Below are 19,444 nucleotides of genomic sequence, written 5' to 3'. Positions count from 1 at the left end.
ACACACACACACATATATATATACATACATATATACACACACACACACACACACACACACATATATATAGATACATATACACACACACACACACACACACACACACATACATACATACATGTTTTTTTCTCTTAATTCATTATTCTGGATTGTTGTGCATATATATTGCAGTAGAGCTGGTTTAAGATGGCCTCACATGGGGCACCATTATTGGGATTGATGGCAGGGCAGGTGTTGTTAGAAGTTAATAATTATTGATAGTAACTATCTATATCATATTATATTTTATATTTGATTAAATTCCTTAAATTTAGTTATCAAATCATGAAAACGGGTCACCACACTCGAATCTTGGACCAATAACCAGACCAAAAACAGCTCAGAGAAGGGTTCACTTTAAATGTAAATATTTGTAAAATATTTAGAATTAAAGGAACAGTGATGGAAATGAGCATATGTTCAGATATGAAAAGGGAAATTCTTCATGGACACAACCCTCACATTGAGCTCTGTTACTCATTCCACAAATGTATGTTTCTTACAAATGTTGTCCCATTGAAAAGGGAAATAAACAGGCTTTCCAACCGTAGAAGATTTATTGCCAAGAAGAGTTGTTACAAAGAAATAATCTACCAAACACGAATTTCCTTACTTTTTGTGCTATGTATATAAAGCATTCAGATATCACAAACATTACATAAAAAACTGGCATGGTTCGTGCATGGTCCAGGAGGAGAGGGCTCTATAGCAGATGATTAAAACTAGCCAATACATCACTGATACCCATCTACCGAGCATCTGTGATATTAGTGAAGTGAGATGTCTGCACAGAGCCCAAAGGACACTAAAACACAACACTCCCCGGGCCATAGTCTATTCACTCTGCTGCCATAGAGCAAGAGTTACAGAGGTAGTAACAACTTATTTCAGAACCTAGATCTAACTGAATCGTTGTGGAACCTAAACGTACATGTTCTCATTTACAACGTGTCAAATACAGCAACTTTGTCTGTGGCATTTAGCTTCAAACTGTGATGCTCTGCCTACGCCTCTAGTATCAGATTTGCATAGGAAGGGCTCCCTAGTTAAGTTAGCAACAATACCTAATATACAATGTCTGGTTAGCCTTTCAAAATAAAGCTTGGTAACATTCTATGTCATATGATGACTTTCAGACTCACAGCAAAAACATGTCTCACAAGAAAAGTACTAATACCATTAAAATGAATGACATTTTATTGTTTAATATGATTATGGTCTTTGCACAAGTGTAACATTATAACAAACGTGTTTATAATTTTATAACTTATATGATGTTATGTCAGAACCTAGTAACCACCAAACAAGTTGTCCCTAAACAAGAAACTTACATTTCAATTTGATAAAAATTGAGATAAACACAAGCTACACTACATAAAATGAGGTCCTATCCAGTCACGTAAAAACACAAATTTTAACACAGATATCATAATATATCGTAAAGAAAAGGTTTAATCTTTGTCAAAACGTTGAGGTAGTGGTCATTTTCTTTGAACATGAACAAAACCCAGAATTCTGTGTCTGATTTTGCTCAGTTTAAATCCATATAATAGAGGATTCAAAACAGGAGGAATGAGCAGAAATTCTATAGAGATTAAGTTTTGAAGGCTTTGAGGTAAATCTGTGGAACCAAATTGCATGGACATAAAATCTATAATTATTATAGAAACAAATGTAGTTAAAGATGCTAAATGGGGCACACATGTCTGCATAAACTTCACTCTGTCATCTTTGGACCGCACAGAAGTTTGGATGAGATGCATATAAGTCCAAATGACGAAAAACCCATCAGACACATACAAGAAAATTGTAAAATATGCAAATATATTGTTCAAAAAAGTGTTACTGTTAGGGCATGCAAGTTTAACAATTATCCAATTCACACATAACATTTTTTTCATGATTGTACTGCACAATCTGAGTCTTGACGTCAGCACAACATTGATGGAGAAGATACACAAAGGTGTTATCCAGGAGAAACACACCATCTGACAGACCCTCCTCTTAGTCATGAAAGAGTGGTAGTGCAGTGGTCGACATATGGCCAGATATCTGTCGTACGCCATGACGGCTAGAATAGACAAATCACTGCAAGCAGAAGAGTACATGACAAAAGCCTGTAGGAGACATGCTTCATATGAGATTACATGAGAAGAAGACAGTAGATCAAAAATGAATTTAGGGTAGAAACCTGCAGTCCCATAAAGGCCATTAATGCAAAAACTGCACAATAAAATATACATAGGTTCATGCAGGGCTTTATCCAAAATGATGATCATGATGATAGTCAAATTGAAAAACAAAATCATACAGTAATACAGTAAAGTGAATGTGAAGAGAGCTACTCTGTAATTATTTGTCTCATTTAACCCTGTTAGAATAAAAATTCTTACAATAGAAACATTATCCATTATCTGAGATCACCTGTCTTGTCAAATGCTTCTTCCACTGTCTCACAGCATAAATGATCATATGAGTACAGGGCGTTTACCTTTACAACTTCTTTAAGTAAGAGCTTGGCCACAACAACACAACACAGGGGGATTCAAACTCTGTTTTCTCTTTTAGTGTAGCAGTTATCACAATAACAAGCTCATTATTTTGACCAGCATCAATACTGACTCTTGACACAAGGGGAAAAAATAAAGCCTGACATAGAAAAGTTGTATTCATGCTAACACCAGATAAACTCATAATTATTAAAGTACTTAAAATATTACACAAAAATTAACAGTGTATACTGAAGACATTTCATTTTCAAACAAAATATGTTGACAGCATTCGTTGAAATGTAGGATATGTACCCGGATAGACATCCTGTAGTGCTTTACTTTATTTAGCCTTTCCTCTGCAGGCGGTCATAATGTTAAACTGCTACAAATGCATAGAATAGGTTCCTATCTGTCTGTTTCCTATGCCTCCACGCTGGTTGTAGCTGTGGCTGGGGGCATTATGTTTTAGGGCTGACCCTCCATCCCATTATTGTACACACAATACGCTACTTAATACACTACGTTTACGGCACAAGCTACGTTCTCCGTTCTCCGTTCAGCAGACACTGCTCCTGACAGAACAGCGACCACGAACTGTCTGTTTAAAGATACCCAACATCGGATCTCCATACACAGCTACAGGAAATACGAGTTTAAGTCATCGGACAGTCTTCGGACATCTAGATCCTTAAATCAGTAGCGAAAACCAGAGTAATTGGTTTGTTTTTAGCCCGTAGCTAACTAGCCAACCGCTAACAGAACCGGAACCTCACACTGACTCCACCTGCACTACGAGCACTACAATCCGAGAAGTAACCTACCCCGCTTACCGAAGGCTGACCCACCTCAGCAGGCCCAGTATTTGGGCCTGTGTCGGTAAGTCCCGTGTCCCTGTGGGACCCCTATATGCATCATAACAACTCTCCTTCTCTGCTGTGGGCTCCCGTTGTGGAGCCCTCGCGAGTTAGTCTCGCCCTGTGCTCTCTGCCTGCTGCCTGCTAACTTCAATAAGACAACTATTTTTACTCCTGTTGCGATTCCCTTTTACTGGCCACAATTGTTTCTCTCTTATCAGCAAACCCCACTGGTCCAGATAAAGAAATGCCTCCACTCACCTCACCATCCGGATGCGACAGCTGTCTCCACCTGACCCAGAAGATCTCAGAGTTGGAAGGAAGAATATCCGTCCTGTACCAAATCCAGGATGATGAACAACTCCTCGACTCACTGGTCACCATGGGCCCCGCTGCTGCCTCCTCAACTGCCGGTGAAATGGACTCGACTGTCCCCTGCCTGGATCTCTCCACCGCACAGCCCCCTAATCACTGGATCAAACTGGGAGCTAAGCCCAAGGCCCTGGCTAGCTCCACACCTAGCCAGAAGGAGCCGTGGACTGCGGCTCGCAGAGGTAAACACAGTGGGAAGCTACTATCTTGCCTCCATCCTCCCCAGGCCCTCCAGCTGACCAATGCATTCTCCATCCTGGAGGAACAGGATTTCCCTCCTCTCACCAGCGAGCGCTCCTCACAGTCCTCCCCGGAGCATGTTGCCTCCTTGTCTCCACTCTCCATGGAGCTGCCAAAACCATGCGTCTCCTCTGCTGAGCACCGTCCCGCACATCGTTTCCCTCCTCTGCGACCGGGCTTCGTCCACCTCACCCCGCACCCTAAAACCGGGTCTCCGGTGCCGGTCTCAGAAGCAAAGAAGGCACGCTCTCAACAGCACGTCCCCTCTCCTCCTCCTGCCTGCACTCAGTCTTCGCCCCCGCGTCCGCTCTTTTCGCCGAGTACACTGATAGTAGGGGACTCCATAATAAGAAATGTCCGCTTCTTTAACGCAGCAACTCACTGTTTCCCTGGTGCCACAGCCCCGGTCATCCTGGGAAAACTCAAAGAGCTAATACCATCTCTCCCCTCCTCCATCGTCAGAATTATTGTTCACGTGGGAACAAATGACACTGCCCGTCAACAGTCTGAACTGACCAAAGCTGACTTCAACAACCTTCTTAACTTTCTGAAACAAGGCGACAGATCGATCTTCATTTCCGGTCCTATCCCCACTCTTGGACGCGGTACCGGACGCTTTAGCAGAGTTCTCAGCCTTCACAGCTGGCTCCAGTCCGTCTGCAGGGCCAACGACGTAGGCTTCGTTGACAATTTTAATCTGTTCTGGGAGCGCCCCACTTTCTTCAAAAAAGACGGTCTCCATCCAAATATCCTCGGCTCAAATATGCTAGCTGCTAACATTCAGCACGCTGTGCAATCCTCGCCATGTGACTGACTGTTTACACTCCATACACACCCCCTCAATCCTTCCTCTCCTCTTACCCCATCTCAGGTCACCCGCAGCTCTGGCTCCCCCTACTGTCAGGGAGGACCCTTGGCACCAACCCCACTGCCAGCATCTCCACCCACTCTCTACAATATTCCTGTCCATATTACATGCAGACACCACCTTAGTAGAAACACCACCCGGACTGTTAATCACACTGTATTAGCCAGCCTATCTAGGCTGGCTTCCACCCCCACCAAACATGATAACATCTCTGGCAACTTCGAACTTCTTAACATCCGCTCACTCACAAACAAGGGCCAATTCATCCATGATCTTCTGACTGACCACAAGCTTGACCTCCTCTGTTTGACTGAAACCTGGCAACAGCCTAATGACTTCTCCTCACTAAATGATTCCACCCCACCGGACTTTGCTTACCTCTGCCACCCCCGTGGCCACAGTCGTGGTGGAGGTATCGCAGTAATCCACCACAAAAAGTGGAAAGTCCTTCCAATGTCTCTGCCTGCTCTCTCCTCATTTGAACATCTTGTATTAAAGCTCCCTGGTCCCATTCCCACCATCATTGCCACTCTATATCGTCCCCCCAAGCCCCACAGTGACTTTTTAAATGATTTGGCCCTCTTACTCACCCACCTATCCACTTTATCACCAAATATAATACTGCTGGGGGACTTCAATATTCACATGGACAACAGTAATCTATCCCTCACCAGAAATCTCTCATCATGCCTGGACAGTTTTGGACTCCATCAATTCATCGACTTCCCTACACACACAAAAGGTCACACTCTGGACTTAATCTGCTGTTCTGGTCTCACCCCCTCCAACTGCACAGCTGAGGAACTCCATGTAAGTGACCATTTTCTCATCTCTTTTAACACAGCACTCCATCTCTCTACAATTAAGTCCTCACGCTCCATTTCGTTCCGGAACTTAAAGAACATTAATATAGATACTCTCTGCTCCAACATCAACAATATCCTGCCCCCGGACCATCTTTCCACCCCTGATGAACTTGTTACCCACTACAATAACAGTCTCAACAATATCCTCAACTCTCTTGCTCCAGTCAAAACACGGTCTGTTTCCTTCTCCACAACTGCCCCTTGGTACACCCCTCATCTCCGCGCCATGAAAGCTAAAGGACGCCAACTTGAACGACTCTACAAAAAAACAGGACTCACTATTCACAAAGACATGTACATAACCCACATACTCCATTACAAGGACTCAATTACTCTAGCAAAAACAAACCACTACTCCAGTCTAATCATTTCCAAAGATGGTAACACCAAATCACTGTTCGCATTACTTCACAAAATTCTCCAACCCCCCGACTCCCTACCTCCCCACCTATACTCAGCTGACATCTGTAACTCCCTAATGCAGTTGTTTAATGATAAAATTTCCAACATCCACCAACACTCACACTCAGGTTCACACCCTCTCCCCTCATCTGCACCCCCACAGCACTGTCGGCACTTTTCCAGTTTCCAACTCCCGAGTGGCTCTTTAATATCTGACCTCATCCACAAATCTAAACCCTCCACCTCTCAGCTTGATCCAATTCCCACCACCCTGGTCAAATCTTGCCTCCCATCTGTGCTTCCCCTCATCTCTGCCATCATTCACTCTTCACTCACCACTGGAATTGTTCCTCCATCCCTCAAAACTGCAGCCATCACCCCTATCCTGAAAAACCCTGGCTTAGATCCTAATAATTACAATAATCTCCGCCCCATCTCCAACTTACCTTTCATATCCAAAATCCTCGAAAAAGTAGTTGCCACTCAATTGCACACACATCTTACACAAAATTCCCTTTATGACCCTTTCCAGTCTGGTTTCCGCCCCAACCACAGTACCGAAACTGCCCTCATAAAAATCACTAATGACCTCCTTACTGCAGCTGACTCCGGTTCTCTCTCCATCCTCATCCTCCTTGACCTTAGTGCAGCATTTGACACCATCTCCCACCCTATCCTTCTCAGCAGACTCTCCTCCATCGGCATCACTCACACCCCCCTTCAATGGTTCCACTCCTATCTCTCAGGTCGTACTCAGTTCATCGAGCTCAAATCCTTTAAATCCGACCCCTCCCCAGTCACTACAGGTGTGCCCCAGGGCTCTGTCCTAGGCCCCCTCCTCTTCATCACTTATCTCCTCCCCCTTGGCACCATTTTCCGTAAATTCAACATTCAATACCACTGCTATGCTGATGACACCCAGCTCTACCTCTCCAGTAAACCAAACTCCACACTCCCACCCTCTTCCCTTACCGCCTGTTTATCAGAAATCAAATCCTGGTTCACCTCAAACGTCCTGAAATTAAACAGCGATAAAACTGAAATTCTTTTAATTGGCACCCAATCTACACTATCCAAAGTTGACTGTTTCCCCATTCTCATCGACAGCTCCTCAGTTTTCCCCTCCCCTCAGGTTAAGAGTCTGGGTGTCATCCTCGACAGCACTCTATCCTTCAAATCCCACATCAATAACACCACCCGTTCTGCCTACTACCACCTACGAAATATCAACCGACTCCGTCCCTCCCTCACCCCCAGCACTGCCTCCATCCTTGTCCACAGTCTTGTCACCTCCCGTTTAGATTACTGCAACTCTCTTCTTCTCGGTCTCCCTAACAAGTCCCTCCATAAGCTCCAACTGGTTCAAAACTCTGCTGCACGAATCATCACCAAAACCCCTTCTTCCCACCACATTACCCCTATCCTACAGCAGCTTCACTGGCTCCCGATTAAACAAAGAATTCAATTCAAAATCCTTCTGTACACTTTCAAAGCTATTCACAACCTCGCCCCTCCTTATTTGTCTGATCTCCTTCGCATCTCCAATCCAGCACGCTCCCTCAGATCCTCCTCTTCCCTCCGCCTCACTATCCCCCCAGTACACCTCTGCACCATGGGGAGCCGAGCTTTCAGTCACTCTGCTCCCCAGCTTTGGAACTCCTTACCACCCGACATCTGTAACACCAACTCCCTCCCTGCTTTCAAAACCAGACTCAAAACCCACCTGTTTAAAATTGCCTATTCACTCCACCCCTAACTGTTACACCGCCCTACCTCTATTGTTGTTCAATTTTGTTGCACACTGTATTTTCACTGATGTTTTTGAAATGTTGTTAATTGTATGTTTCTCTTTCTTTGTATTTGGATGTTTGAATGTTGTCTTATTGAATGTTTTAAATGTTATTTTTATTTTTTATCCAATGTTTTTTCGGATGTCCCTCTGTAAAGTGTCCTTGAGTGTCCTGAAAGGCGCTTTGTAAATAAAATGTATTATTATTATTAATATCTAAAGAATGCTCTGAGCGAATTGTCTTTTCAGATTTGGTAACAACGTCCAAATGGACTCAAGGATGAGCTGATTACAATTTTGTGGCCAAAGGTCAACGTCTGTGTGACCTCAGAAATAGGATGAAATGATAAATTGTGTCATTTGATATCCGAAAGGTCAGAGGTTAAATACAATGTTACATCATAATATTTGTAAAAAAAAAAAAAAAATTCTGGTCATTGTTTAATGCCACAGCTCTGGAACAGCAACTTGATTGGTGTGCAGAGGCATACAACCGTGATGCGGCCACTGATGGTAGCCTTTCAAGTCGTCTCTAGCCCGGCATGCTCCAAAAGATAAACAGGTTAAGTTATGATAGGTGGGAACTGAGGAGTTGGTTGGAATCGCACGGCTGGACAGTTAATTTTCTGTGGCGTCGGACATCAGTGTTACCGCGCTCGCTGCTGGTAGATGTGGTGATTGAATTTTTTTATATCGACCAGCTGTAATTTGTTTGGCCCGAGTATATATATATAAACTAGCTGTGTGGTTATTTATCTACTGTTTGGCCGAGTATGGCGACTTTTGTGTTGAGCGAGTTCATGGCTAATTCTAGGGTGGAGCAGCTCAAACTGTGTAGAAAGCACCCTGGTCACCAGCCTCCAGCCGCTCTGGTCTTCAAGTGGGGGAGGCGGCACAATCAAAGCCGGTTGACCTGGTGTGGGGGGAGTTGGGCCAGAGATGAAGCCATTTACATTCCCCCGTTTCGTGAGAGCAAGGTTAAGTCCTAGTGCGTTTGAACATCTTGTGGTTGATTTACACTGGCAAAGGGATGTGTGGGCCATTTTACTACAGTGTAAGCTAACCGGCAAGGCTCAGGAGGCTTGTTCTTCTCTGTCGGTGAAGGACAGCCTGAGTTATGACACAGTAAAGAGTGCTATTCTCCGTGTGTATGAGCTTGTGCCTAAGGCGTACCAGCAGTGGTTTCACAACCTCAGGAAAACATCCGGCCAACACATGCTGACTTCGCGAGGGACAAAGGAATGCTGTTTGACTGCTGGTGTTCTGCCTGTAGGGCTGGCGATCTAATATCGGTGAGGAATTTAAGAACTGTTTGCCTGACTGTGTTGTCATTTATCTAAAAGAACAAAGCTAGCCACTCTGCAGCAGGCCGCGTATATGGCTGATGAGTTTGTCCTCATTCATCAGTGTTCGTCAAAGGTGATTCGTTTACTCATAATCACCTGGAACCCCCAACTGATGTACCAGTTACCCAGGCTTCTGTACCACAGTTGGATGGTAGTGCAGAGAAGTTGTGTTTATGCTGTCACCAGCCTGGTCATCTAATGGCTGACTGTGAGGCTCTAAAGCACAAGCAGCAAGCATCTGCTTTGAGGCGGCCCAAAGGTGTTGGGCTCATTGAGACTCTGACACTGGTGGGTTGGCCTAAGAAGAGCCTGATGCATGTTTTAAGCCTTTCATCTCCAAAGGTTATGTTTCCCTCACATTAAAAGCCGAAGAACAACATCCCGTCACAGAGCTGTGAGACATGGCTTGCTCACAGTCCCTCATCCTAGCGGGTGTTCTCCCTTTGGGTGCGGAGTCAGCCTGTGACGTGAGTGCGGTAGTGAGAGGCACTGAAATGAGGTTAATGATCTCACCCCTATATGATTTTCAAATTAAGAGTGGATTAATAACTGGTTTCTTCCCAGTACCGGTATGTGCTTGTTACCAACAAACTAATGCCCTCCGTGAAGCCATCTTCACCACTTGGAGCAACATTCCCACTAGCCTCCTGGAAACACTCGCATCAAGCGTGCCGAAACGAATTTTTGAAGTGATCAACAAGAACGGTGGATCTACTCATTACTGAGTCCTTTTTTGAAACTTTTGTTTCTATTTAAGGGGGGTTTCGTTTTTTTTTTTTAACTATGGTCTTAAACTTTTGATCAGCTGATGAACAGCCTATTTCAGTTTAATTGTTGTTTTCAATAAACTGCTTACTCAAATTTTTTTTTGTCACTCCCATTTCTTCTTTTTGCATTTTGAAACTCTACTTAGAACCTTTTTAAGATCCAACAGTGCAAAATGTAAATTCTTGCAATTTTTCAATTGGTCTTAAAATTTTGATCAGGAGTGTATTAGTGTTGGTGTGTGTCAAGGTGAGAATAACCTGTGGCAGAGGTCTACATTATGTAGGGCGTGTGTGTGGTGATGTTTTTTTTTCTTATGGGAGGGGATGTTACAGCCCCAGTGCTGTGGGTGTGTTTTGTTTCTCCTATTCAGGTGCCACCCTCGTACTCCCCCTCCTCCTTGCCCCTGTGTGAAGTGCCACACCTGAGGCCACTTGCCACTTAGGCCGTGTGGTACAGAGTAGTGCAGCAGATGCCAGTGGGGCGCATGGCTGTGATTATCAGGAGCAATAGAGCCTGAGCTACAGCCTGCAGTTTTCTTTATCTTGGTTATTAAGTGTTTTTCGTTGGCGCAAATAAAACAGTTTTTGAGTTACTATTATCTACTGTTTCTTTCCCCTCCTTTACACAAGGTTTTATTTTAACTGTGTTACTCCTTTCATCCCCTGGCCATACAGGGACGTATCAAAACTCAAGATTTAATACAGTCTCACCCATGAAACTGATGGGAAAATGAACTCTCTGGGATTGAGTACTTCACAAATAGATATAAGACTTCCTCGCAAGCAGAACCCAGGAAGTCTGGATTGGCAGTGTCACTTCCTGTGTGTACTGGAGGGGCTCTACACTGAAGCCCCCCAGGGCTGTGTGCTCAGCCCCCTCTTGTTCACACTGTTAACCCATGCCTGCACTCCCAAACATCATGAGAACTCAATTGTATGCAGACGACACCATAATCATTGGTCACATTACAAACAACGATGAGATTAACATTAGGAAACCAACAGTACAGCAGTGCGGTGCACTGAGAACAAACAACTGCTCAGCGTTTGTAAAACCAGGGAAGTGATTGTGGACTTCAGAAATAATTACAGTTTTTGGTTCCTGGGAGTCATTATCACCAAGAACCTGTCAAGACCTTCAAACATCACCACCTTGGTTAAAAAAAACAACTAGGATAAAGTTCTAAGGAAACTAATAAAACCCTTACCCCAGCTATTTTTAAAGAGTAACCAGATGTTGTATATAACGTGTTATTGCTTACGTAACTGCAGAGCCCTTCATATGCGAAAGTGACACTAGGGGTAAAGAGGGGTATATGTGGAAGCTAAATGCCACAGACCAAGCTGCTGTATTTGACTACTTGGGAGTGAATGAGTCAGCGAGACTTTAAAAAGTTAAATTCCAGAGTCAAATTCTTTTTTGTATGTAACCCAAGTGCACAAACCATGCCTGTTTGTTATGTCAGAATGCTTTCTATTACTCCTTGTAAAGGTTTACAGAGGAGTAATAGAAAGCATTCTGACATAACAAACGGGCATGGTTTGTGCACAGCCCAGGAAGAGAAGGCTTAACAACAGGTAATTCAAACTTGCCAGAACATCATTGATACCCATCTAACGAGCATCCGTGATAATAGTGAAGTGAGATATATTAGTGAAGTGAGATGTGTGTACAGAGCCAAAAGGATACTAAAACACAACGCCCACCGCAGCCATAGTCTGTTCACATTGCTGCCCTCGGGCTAGAGATACAGAAGTAGTAATAACTTTTTTGAGAACCTAAACCTTACCGAGTCGTTTGAAACCTAAACGTACATGTTCTCATTTAAAACGTGTTAAATACAGCAACTTGGTCCGTGGCATTTAGCTTTAAACTGTGATGCTGTGATGATGAAAATATTTTCCAACAGTCAATTCAGGGCAATAAAGTGTTTTTAGGCATTCACACGGCTTGCTTTTGTCTTTGGGAGCTTATATTATCCAAATACTTTCACAGAGGTATACCACACATACCACCAGACTACAGAGCAGCTTCTATCACCAGGCCATGAGACTCCTCAATTCCTCATCAACACTGTGAACCCTAGTTTAAAATCATAACATCAAATTTACCTTGAACCGTGTACCTTGTGTTTCAGTATGACACAAACTTCTTTATAAAGTTGTTTATAAACCAGCAGCCAGACTGTGAGTGGGTCATTATAAGTGAAATAAGAAACCAATTTTTTTAACTTATATCTTTTTCTTGATATATTTCTAAAACTTGAAAACACCAATATTCAGTTTAATATTGATAGAATTCTGCAATATATTTTATGATATATTAAAATATTCAACCCTTTCAGGACAAGGCACCACAGCAAAGAGAGCTCTGATTCAGAGACTGTAAAAGAAAACATTTAATATTTGTCAAAACTTTGAGGAAGAAGTCATTTTTTTTCAACATGAACAAAACCCAGAATTCTGTGTCGTATTTTGGTCAGTTTAAATCCATATATTAGAGGATTCAAAACAGGAGGAATGAGCAGAAATTCTATAGAGATGAAGTTTTGAAGGCTTTGAGGTAAATCTGTGGAGCCAAATCGCATGTTCATCATATCAAAAAGTATTGTAGCTGCAAATGTAGTTAAAGATGCTAAATGGGGCACACATGTCTGCATAAACTTCACTCTGTCATCTTTGGATCGCACAGACGTTTTGATGAGATGCATATAGGTCCAAATGACAAAAATCCCATGAGACAAATACAAGAAAATTGTAAAATATGCAATTATATTGTTTGGAATAGTGTTAGCGTTAGGGCATGCAAGTTTAACAATTATCCAATTCACACATAGAATTTTTTGAATATTTGTGCTGCACAATCTGAGTCTCGACGTCAGCGCAACATTGATGGAGAAGATGCACAAAGGTGTTATCCAGGAGAAACACACCATCTTAGAGAGCCTGCTCTTACTCATGAAAGAGAGGTAGTGCAGTGGTCGACAGATAGCCAGATATCTGTCGTATGCCATGACCGCTAAAATGGACAAATCACTGCAAGCAAAAGAGTACATGACAAAAGCCTGTAGGAGACATGTTTCATATGAGATTACATGAGAAGAAGACAGTAGATCAAAAATAAATTTAGGGTAGAAACCTGCAGTCCCATAAAGGCCATTAATGCAAAAACTGCACAATAAAATATACATAGGTTCATGCAGATTTTTATCCAAAATGATGATCATGATGATAGTCAAATTGAAAAACAAAATCATACAGTAATACAGAAAAGTGAGTGTGAGGAGAGCTACTCTGTAATTATTTGTCTCATTTAACCCTGTTAGAATAAAAATTCTTACAATAGAAACATTATCCATAATTCGTGATCACCTGTCTTGTCAAATGCTTCTCCCACCGTCTCACAGCACAAATAAACATATGAGTAAAGGGCGTTTACCTTTACAACGTCTATAAGTAAGAGCTTGGCTACAACAACAAAACACAGTGGGATTCAAACTCTGTTTTCTCTTTTAGTGCAGCAGTTATCACAAGAAGAAGCTCATTATTTTGACCAGCATCAACACTGACTCTTGACACAAGGGGACAAAATAAAGTCTGACACAGAAAAGTTGTATTCATGTTAAAACCAGATAAACTCATAATTATTAAAGTACCTAAAATATTACATTTAAGTAATTGTGTATTCTAAAAATATGAATTAATTTTCTAAAAAAGCATGTTGACAGCATTCCTTAAAATGTAGGGTGTATACCCATATATACACTGTAAAAAAAATCCTAATTTTACAGTATATGACTCTATTTTTTTACAGTAGTTTTCCTGTTCTTTAAAAATAGTGTACAAATTGTAAAATTACAGACATTATCTGTAAATCAACAATCCAACTGTTAATTTAAGCATTATGACGGTAATGACAAACTACATTTATTTCTCATTTTTCAACAGAAAAAATACAATATCCTAACACCGAATACAGGACAACTGTTTGTTTTAGGTCACGCCAGGGCACCAAATCACCACCCACAGTTCATGAGTGGTACAGCAGGAAACAGTTCTTGGTCTTTGAGACACACAAGAACATGTTACATTTGATGCACTTCACAAAGGTTTTGCCTTTGCATCCCTCTCTTCTGCACCTTGAAGAATGTGCGGCCTCCCCCATCATTGGCAAGTGAAGTGCCCCGTATTTTTTCACACTGTCGTCGGGCTGATGTTCAACAGGTCTTCTCTTTTTTGGTGGAGGGTAGTCTGTGTCATCAGAGCTCACCTCATCATCATCATCACTTGACACATTGGCAGCCTGTTGGCCTCCCTGTGCCTGAGCGATCAGCTCCTCAGCCAGCATCAGCTTAAAGTCGAAGTATTGCAGCCTCTCTTTCTCTGGTTTTCCAGACACTTGGTGGTCTGATTTGTACTCGATCCAGCTGTTTGTGGCGGCCAGGTCAACGAGATGCAGGACGGTACGGATGGTCCACTTTCTTGTGCGGTTCGACATTGGGTAGAAGCTCAACATGCGGTCGCACAAATCGACGCCACCCATGTTTTTGTTGTATTCTGCTACAACAGCTGGTCTTGGCACAGTAACATGACACTTCTCTTTTGCTGACCATCTCCTTATCTGCCGCACTAAGGCAAAAGGTCGTAACTTCGATTTTGGGCGAAAATGAGTTATTGTAATTTTTGGGACAATAAACATAAGTTTTATCATGTAGACAAACATCAAGTTTCAATTCAGTAGTTTTGGGGGGAAAATAAGATCATGTTTTTGCCGTAACTTCAAAAAGCCAAGGAGAAACTGTGGCAGAAGATCGTAACTTCAGATACTGTTTTCTGCCTTAGTTTCACGCTGCTCTTGAACACATGAATGAAGTTACGGTCCAGTAATAGCTAGCGGTAGCCTTAAGCTAGCGATGCAAACTAGTAGGCTAACCTGCTTCACAAACTAGACACAAACACTTCGCAAGCCATAATCAACAACTTATCCAGTAACAAGCGGTGCTTTAGAGCATTGCTTGTAGGATATCTTCATTCACAACCCGTAATACAAGGCTACACGTACAACTGAAATAAAATGTGCTTCTCATAGGCTAGCTCTCGCCTGCCAATGACGGCCCACTGACTGAAAACTGCGCGAGTTGGTTGGAGCTGAAACGACACACCTTCCACACACGCACGCACACACAGACACACACACCAGCAGCAGGAATGTAGTAATTTACAGCCTACCTTTTGCTGAACCCTGGTTAAAATCCATGCCAAACATAACGAACACAACGAAAAAGCAAATCCATTAAATCCACCACAAGTTTTTTAAACTTGCTGCTGGCTGCTAGTCAAAACTCCCAGGTTGTCAGCAACAGGCTGTCAATTCTATCTATGCAATCCTACAGTTTGGTGTAGCCGTGGGTTGATGGAGAAATTAAAGCTAGTCGCAAAGCAGGCAGTAACCTCAGCTCGATGTCACATCTTGATTTGCCAAGAAAGAAAATAAAATTGATCATTGGACCAATCCACCATGTGACTCGTCGATGTCACAGGTGACACATTGGAAAGACAGGAAAATATATCAATACAGTGTTTATTCATAATTTACACATCATAAAAGTTTATTCCTGTATTTATGATAATAATGCAAATACTCCAAGTAAAATCCCAAGAAATATTAATTCCTGCTATGTTTTCAGCAGACTGGCTTTCAACATTAAGATGCTACAATGGGCTGATTATGAAATATCTTTGCTGTTTTAGGCTGCTGGTTATCCACATAAACAATGAGTCTATATTAGTGCCTCATATCCAAACAGAAGTACATGTTTTATATGCATTAAAACATCAAAACACTCTCATTGTTAATACTGACGTCTGTCAGAGAGAGTGTGCAGAAAATCATGCGACTGCCTGTGTGGTACTATGAGTATGAAATATAGAAAAAAACTTATTAATCTATCATTTTCATATGATGTTGATACATATAAAGCCATTTTATCATAGTGAGTTCAATAGGGTCAATATTGCTTACATTTTAAGTGAAAGTTGTCACTGTTATCATAACATTGTGCTATAAAATAGAAGTTAAGGTCTTTTGCCTTGGTATAACCAATTGTCATTTTATGGGCAATGCAAAGGCAGAATACAGTAACTTCCGAAAAAGGGTCAAAGGTCAAATTTGAGTAAAAAAAAAATGTGTAGATAGATTAATACAGGTATACACTACAAACTGTGAAAATTACAATATTATACCTATAACCCAACTGTCAGGACATTAAGATAACTTTAAAGATATTTTTCTCAGTTTCACACTCTGGAGAGTTAAGGTCTTTTGCCTTAGTAGGGCTGTCTTCAGGCTCTATCCCATGGATAGTGGAGGCCATAAGGACTGCTTTATTATCCTGCCACTTTGTCACAGCAACCTCGGATGGTTTTCTTACAACCATTTCAGATTTACCTCTTCCCTGATTTTGTGGTTTTCTGTCATTTGTGATCTTCGACTTGCATGGTGCAGGGATTCTATTCTTCATAATGGTCCCTGTTCCCAGGAGACCATTTACTTTCAAGCCATCCAGTAGCTTGATGGAGGTGAAATACCTGTCAAAGTACAGGTGTGTTCCTCTTGGAAGAGATTGTGTCATCCGAGCGACTGCATTGCCTCCAATTCCAAGTTGCTGGTCAGTGAATGTATTCTTGCCCTTGTAAACCTCAAAATCCAGTACCAGACCATTGGGACTGGCAAGGACAAATACTTTGAGTCCTGTGGGGTTTGGTTTCCCTGGTACAAACTGCCGTACAGGACACCGGCCTGTGAATGGAATCATTTGTTCATCTACACAGGCCTTCCCTGGCCTGGGCAGACTGAGACAGCCATGTTGCACTCTGTTTAAGAGTGGTCTCACCTTCCAGAGGGGGTCACTCTTCTTCTCCTCATCAGAGACATCAAGGTCATGTGTGACTTTGAGTGAATGTCTGATCTTGAAGAATCTGTCGCGACTCATTGCATCAGCTATAACTGGGACCCTTGTCTTTGTTGCCCAGTACATCCGGACCCGAGGGTATCCCAGGCATCTGATGGTTGGGTCCGGCATTTTCATTACAATTACTCTCTTCGACAATGGGGTTGAAACTGAAGTAATAAAGAAAGGAGAGGTAAGTTGAATGCACTTTTAGCAGATGTATTGTATGTGTATCAACAGGGTCATTAATTTTCCAGGTCAAGTTTTTAACTGATTGTGTGTGTGTGCGTGTGTGTGTGTGTGTGTGTGTGCATGCGTGCATGCGCGCGCATGTGTGTGTGTGTGTGTGTGATCAACAGTGTGAACTAGAATTGCTTTCATTTCCCTTTCTACACACTGTAATAGCAATAAACTTCAAAACTCTAGCTTACACATTGGTCTTGATCCATAACACACGATGTGTATCATCACTTTTCCCTGGCTCAGGCTCAGCTTCCTCAACAGTTGCAGTATCCTCCTCTAAACTTTCATCTTCCTCCTCTCTTTGGCCCTCCTCCACCTCATCTTCAGACAGCTCTAGATCAGAATCTCCTTCCACAATTCTTAACAAAATCCTCTCTGCCTCACTTAGCCCTCTGCTCCCTGCTGTATCACAAATGGGCGTAAGTAAGTCCTGATGTCCACTACAGAGGACATTGAATAAAATGTGTGTTTTGAAAGGGTAAAAATTAATGTGACTTTTTAAAAATCTTAATAAATGGAAGCCAATATCTTTATTTTAAAGAAACAACTTGACTTTTGGCAACAGAAACATGATATCTAGCAAAAATTCAAGACTTACCTCTCTTGTTGCCATAAAATGTGGAAGATGAAATTCCCGCCATTTTGAAAAGACAGTGCCTTTGTTGTGTTGGCCCCTCCCCCACAACTGGGCCATTAAATGACAGCCCATTTTCTCCTCTTAAAGGGACAGTTGCATTCAGATAGATTATATAAATGATGCTTGACATAGAGGTCTCAGACTCATGTCCCCCACACAGGACAAAAATGAATTGCCAGGTCTCAGGAGGATATTAATTTTACATGATCTTTTCTGTTTTCTTAAATTACATTCAAATTAACGTCGAATGACAGTAATTATCTGTAATTAAATATGTAGCCTGGTATATCAAAGTTTATGTCCATAGTTAAAATCTTAACACTTTTCTCTGGTATTTTAAGGTAAATCTTATTATTTTTATATTTGCATGTAATTATACATTCAACTGTAATTAAATATTTTGCTTTTTATATAAAGGTTTATGTCCATACTAACAATCTAATGTTTCTCTCTGTAATTATAAGGTAAAGATTAGTTTTATATCTGTAGCTCATTATATAAAGGTTTATGTCCATACTAACAGTTTTTCTCTGTAATGTTAAGGTAAATCTTGTTCACACTCTTGTTCATACGGTATGTATAAAAGTACTAATGTAGACTTGTATAGATAGTACTTTAATATTCAAACTGTAATTCTAAATCAGACAAAAATACAAAGAGTAAAGGAAAAGTCAGGAAAAAGGATTGCAATAGTCCAGACAGTTGTAGGCAGGTCAAAAACAGGGCTGTGGCACGTTCAGGTGCAATCGGTAAACTTGTTGATTGGTAAAGCTTGTGCTTTACACATAATGCAGTAAGTCGTGTGTGACAGAGAGAGAAAGAGATGCTTATGTAATTGAATATATCAGCTTGCAAATAAAAATATAAACACTTATTTTATTTTCTTTATAATCTTTTCTTCATAAAGAAAACGATACCACGCTGATACAATTACTATTGGCTGTCTAGCCATGTTGCTTTGAACGTGATTGGTTGATGTGGCTGTCATCAAGAAAACTGGCCAATGACAAATGTGCGCGCCTTCTTTTTGAAAATACGTCACTTTCAACTGAGTACGGTGCTACCGTCAATCGGGCCGCCTATCTGCTCACTAATGGATTACCTGGATTATTACCTGGATTATTTTACATCTGTTTGCCATGTTTTTTTTTGTTTTTTTTTTGAGAGATTCCGAGTTGTCTGATTTCAACAGAGAATACGGAGAGTATGGACGCAGTTGAAGGGTCAGACGGATCTATTTGGTCAGCTAACATTAAGTGTACTTCACAGTTTCAACTGTTCTCCTGCTATATCAGGTTAGAAAACGTTTCCCTGTCATTTTCTGTAAATTCATAACCTAACGCAATGTTTGTGTTCAGTCCCTAACTTTCAGTGATGGTTTTTTCAAACAGATTAGCTAACCTTAAGTAACGTTACCTTAAGTTAAAAGTGACAGGAGACAACGTTAATTAGCTTGTTGGCCTGATTTTAATATTGAATGTGGTTTAAATGAGAGGTTTTGTTTGTTCTGTTTGCAGGCAACGAGTAAGTAACCTACTAACAGTTGGTTCTGTGTGTGTGTGTGTGAGAGTGTGTGTGT

The 19,444-nt window shown here is 41.6% G+C and overlaps 2 protein-coding genes across 2 annotated transcripts; both read right to left on the bottom strand.

Moving 5' to 3' along the window:
• Window positions 1–1,520: 1,520 nt before the first annotated feature.
• LOC115587531 (olfactory receptor 4Q2-like) lies at window positions 1,521–2,450 on the bottom strand. The gene has a single exon (XM_030427410.1). The coding sequence runs from the start codon at window positions 2,448–2,450 to the stop codon at window positions 1,521–1,523; it is 930 nt and encodes a 309-aa protein (XP_030283270.1).
• A 10,014-nt stretch (window positions 2,451–12,464) lies between these two features.
• On the bottom strand, window positions 12,465–13,569 carry LOC115588647 (olfactory receptor 4S2-like). Its single transcript, XM_030429368.1, has one exon. It carries the CDS (start codon window positions 13,392–13,394, stop codon window positions 12,465–12,467), a length of 930 nt encoding a protein of 309 aa, XP_030285228.1. The 5' UTR covers window positions 13,395–13,569.
• Window positions 13,570–19,444: the final 5,875 nt, after the last annotated feature.

This window comes from Sparus aurata, chromosome 9 (assembly GCF_900880675.1).
Source record: "Sparus aurata chromosome 9, fSpaAur1.1, whole genome shotgun sequence".
NCBI classification, from domain to species: domain Eukaryota; kingdom Metazoa; phylum Chordata; class Actinopteri; order Spariformes; family Sparidae; genus Sparus; species Sparus aurata.
Note: the sequence above shows the minus strand (reverse complement) of the source record. Positions and strands in the feature narration are given on the sequence as shown.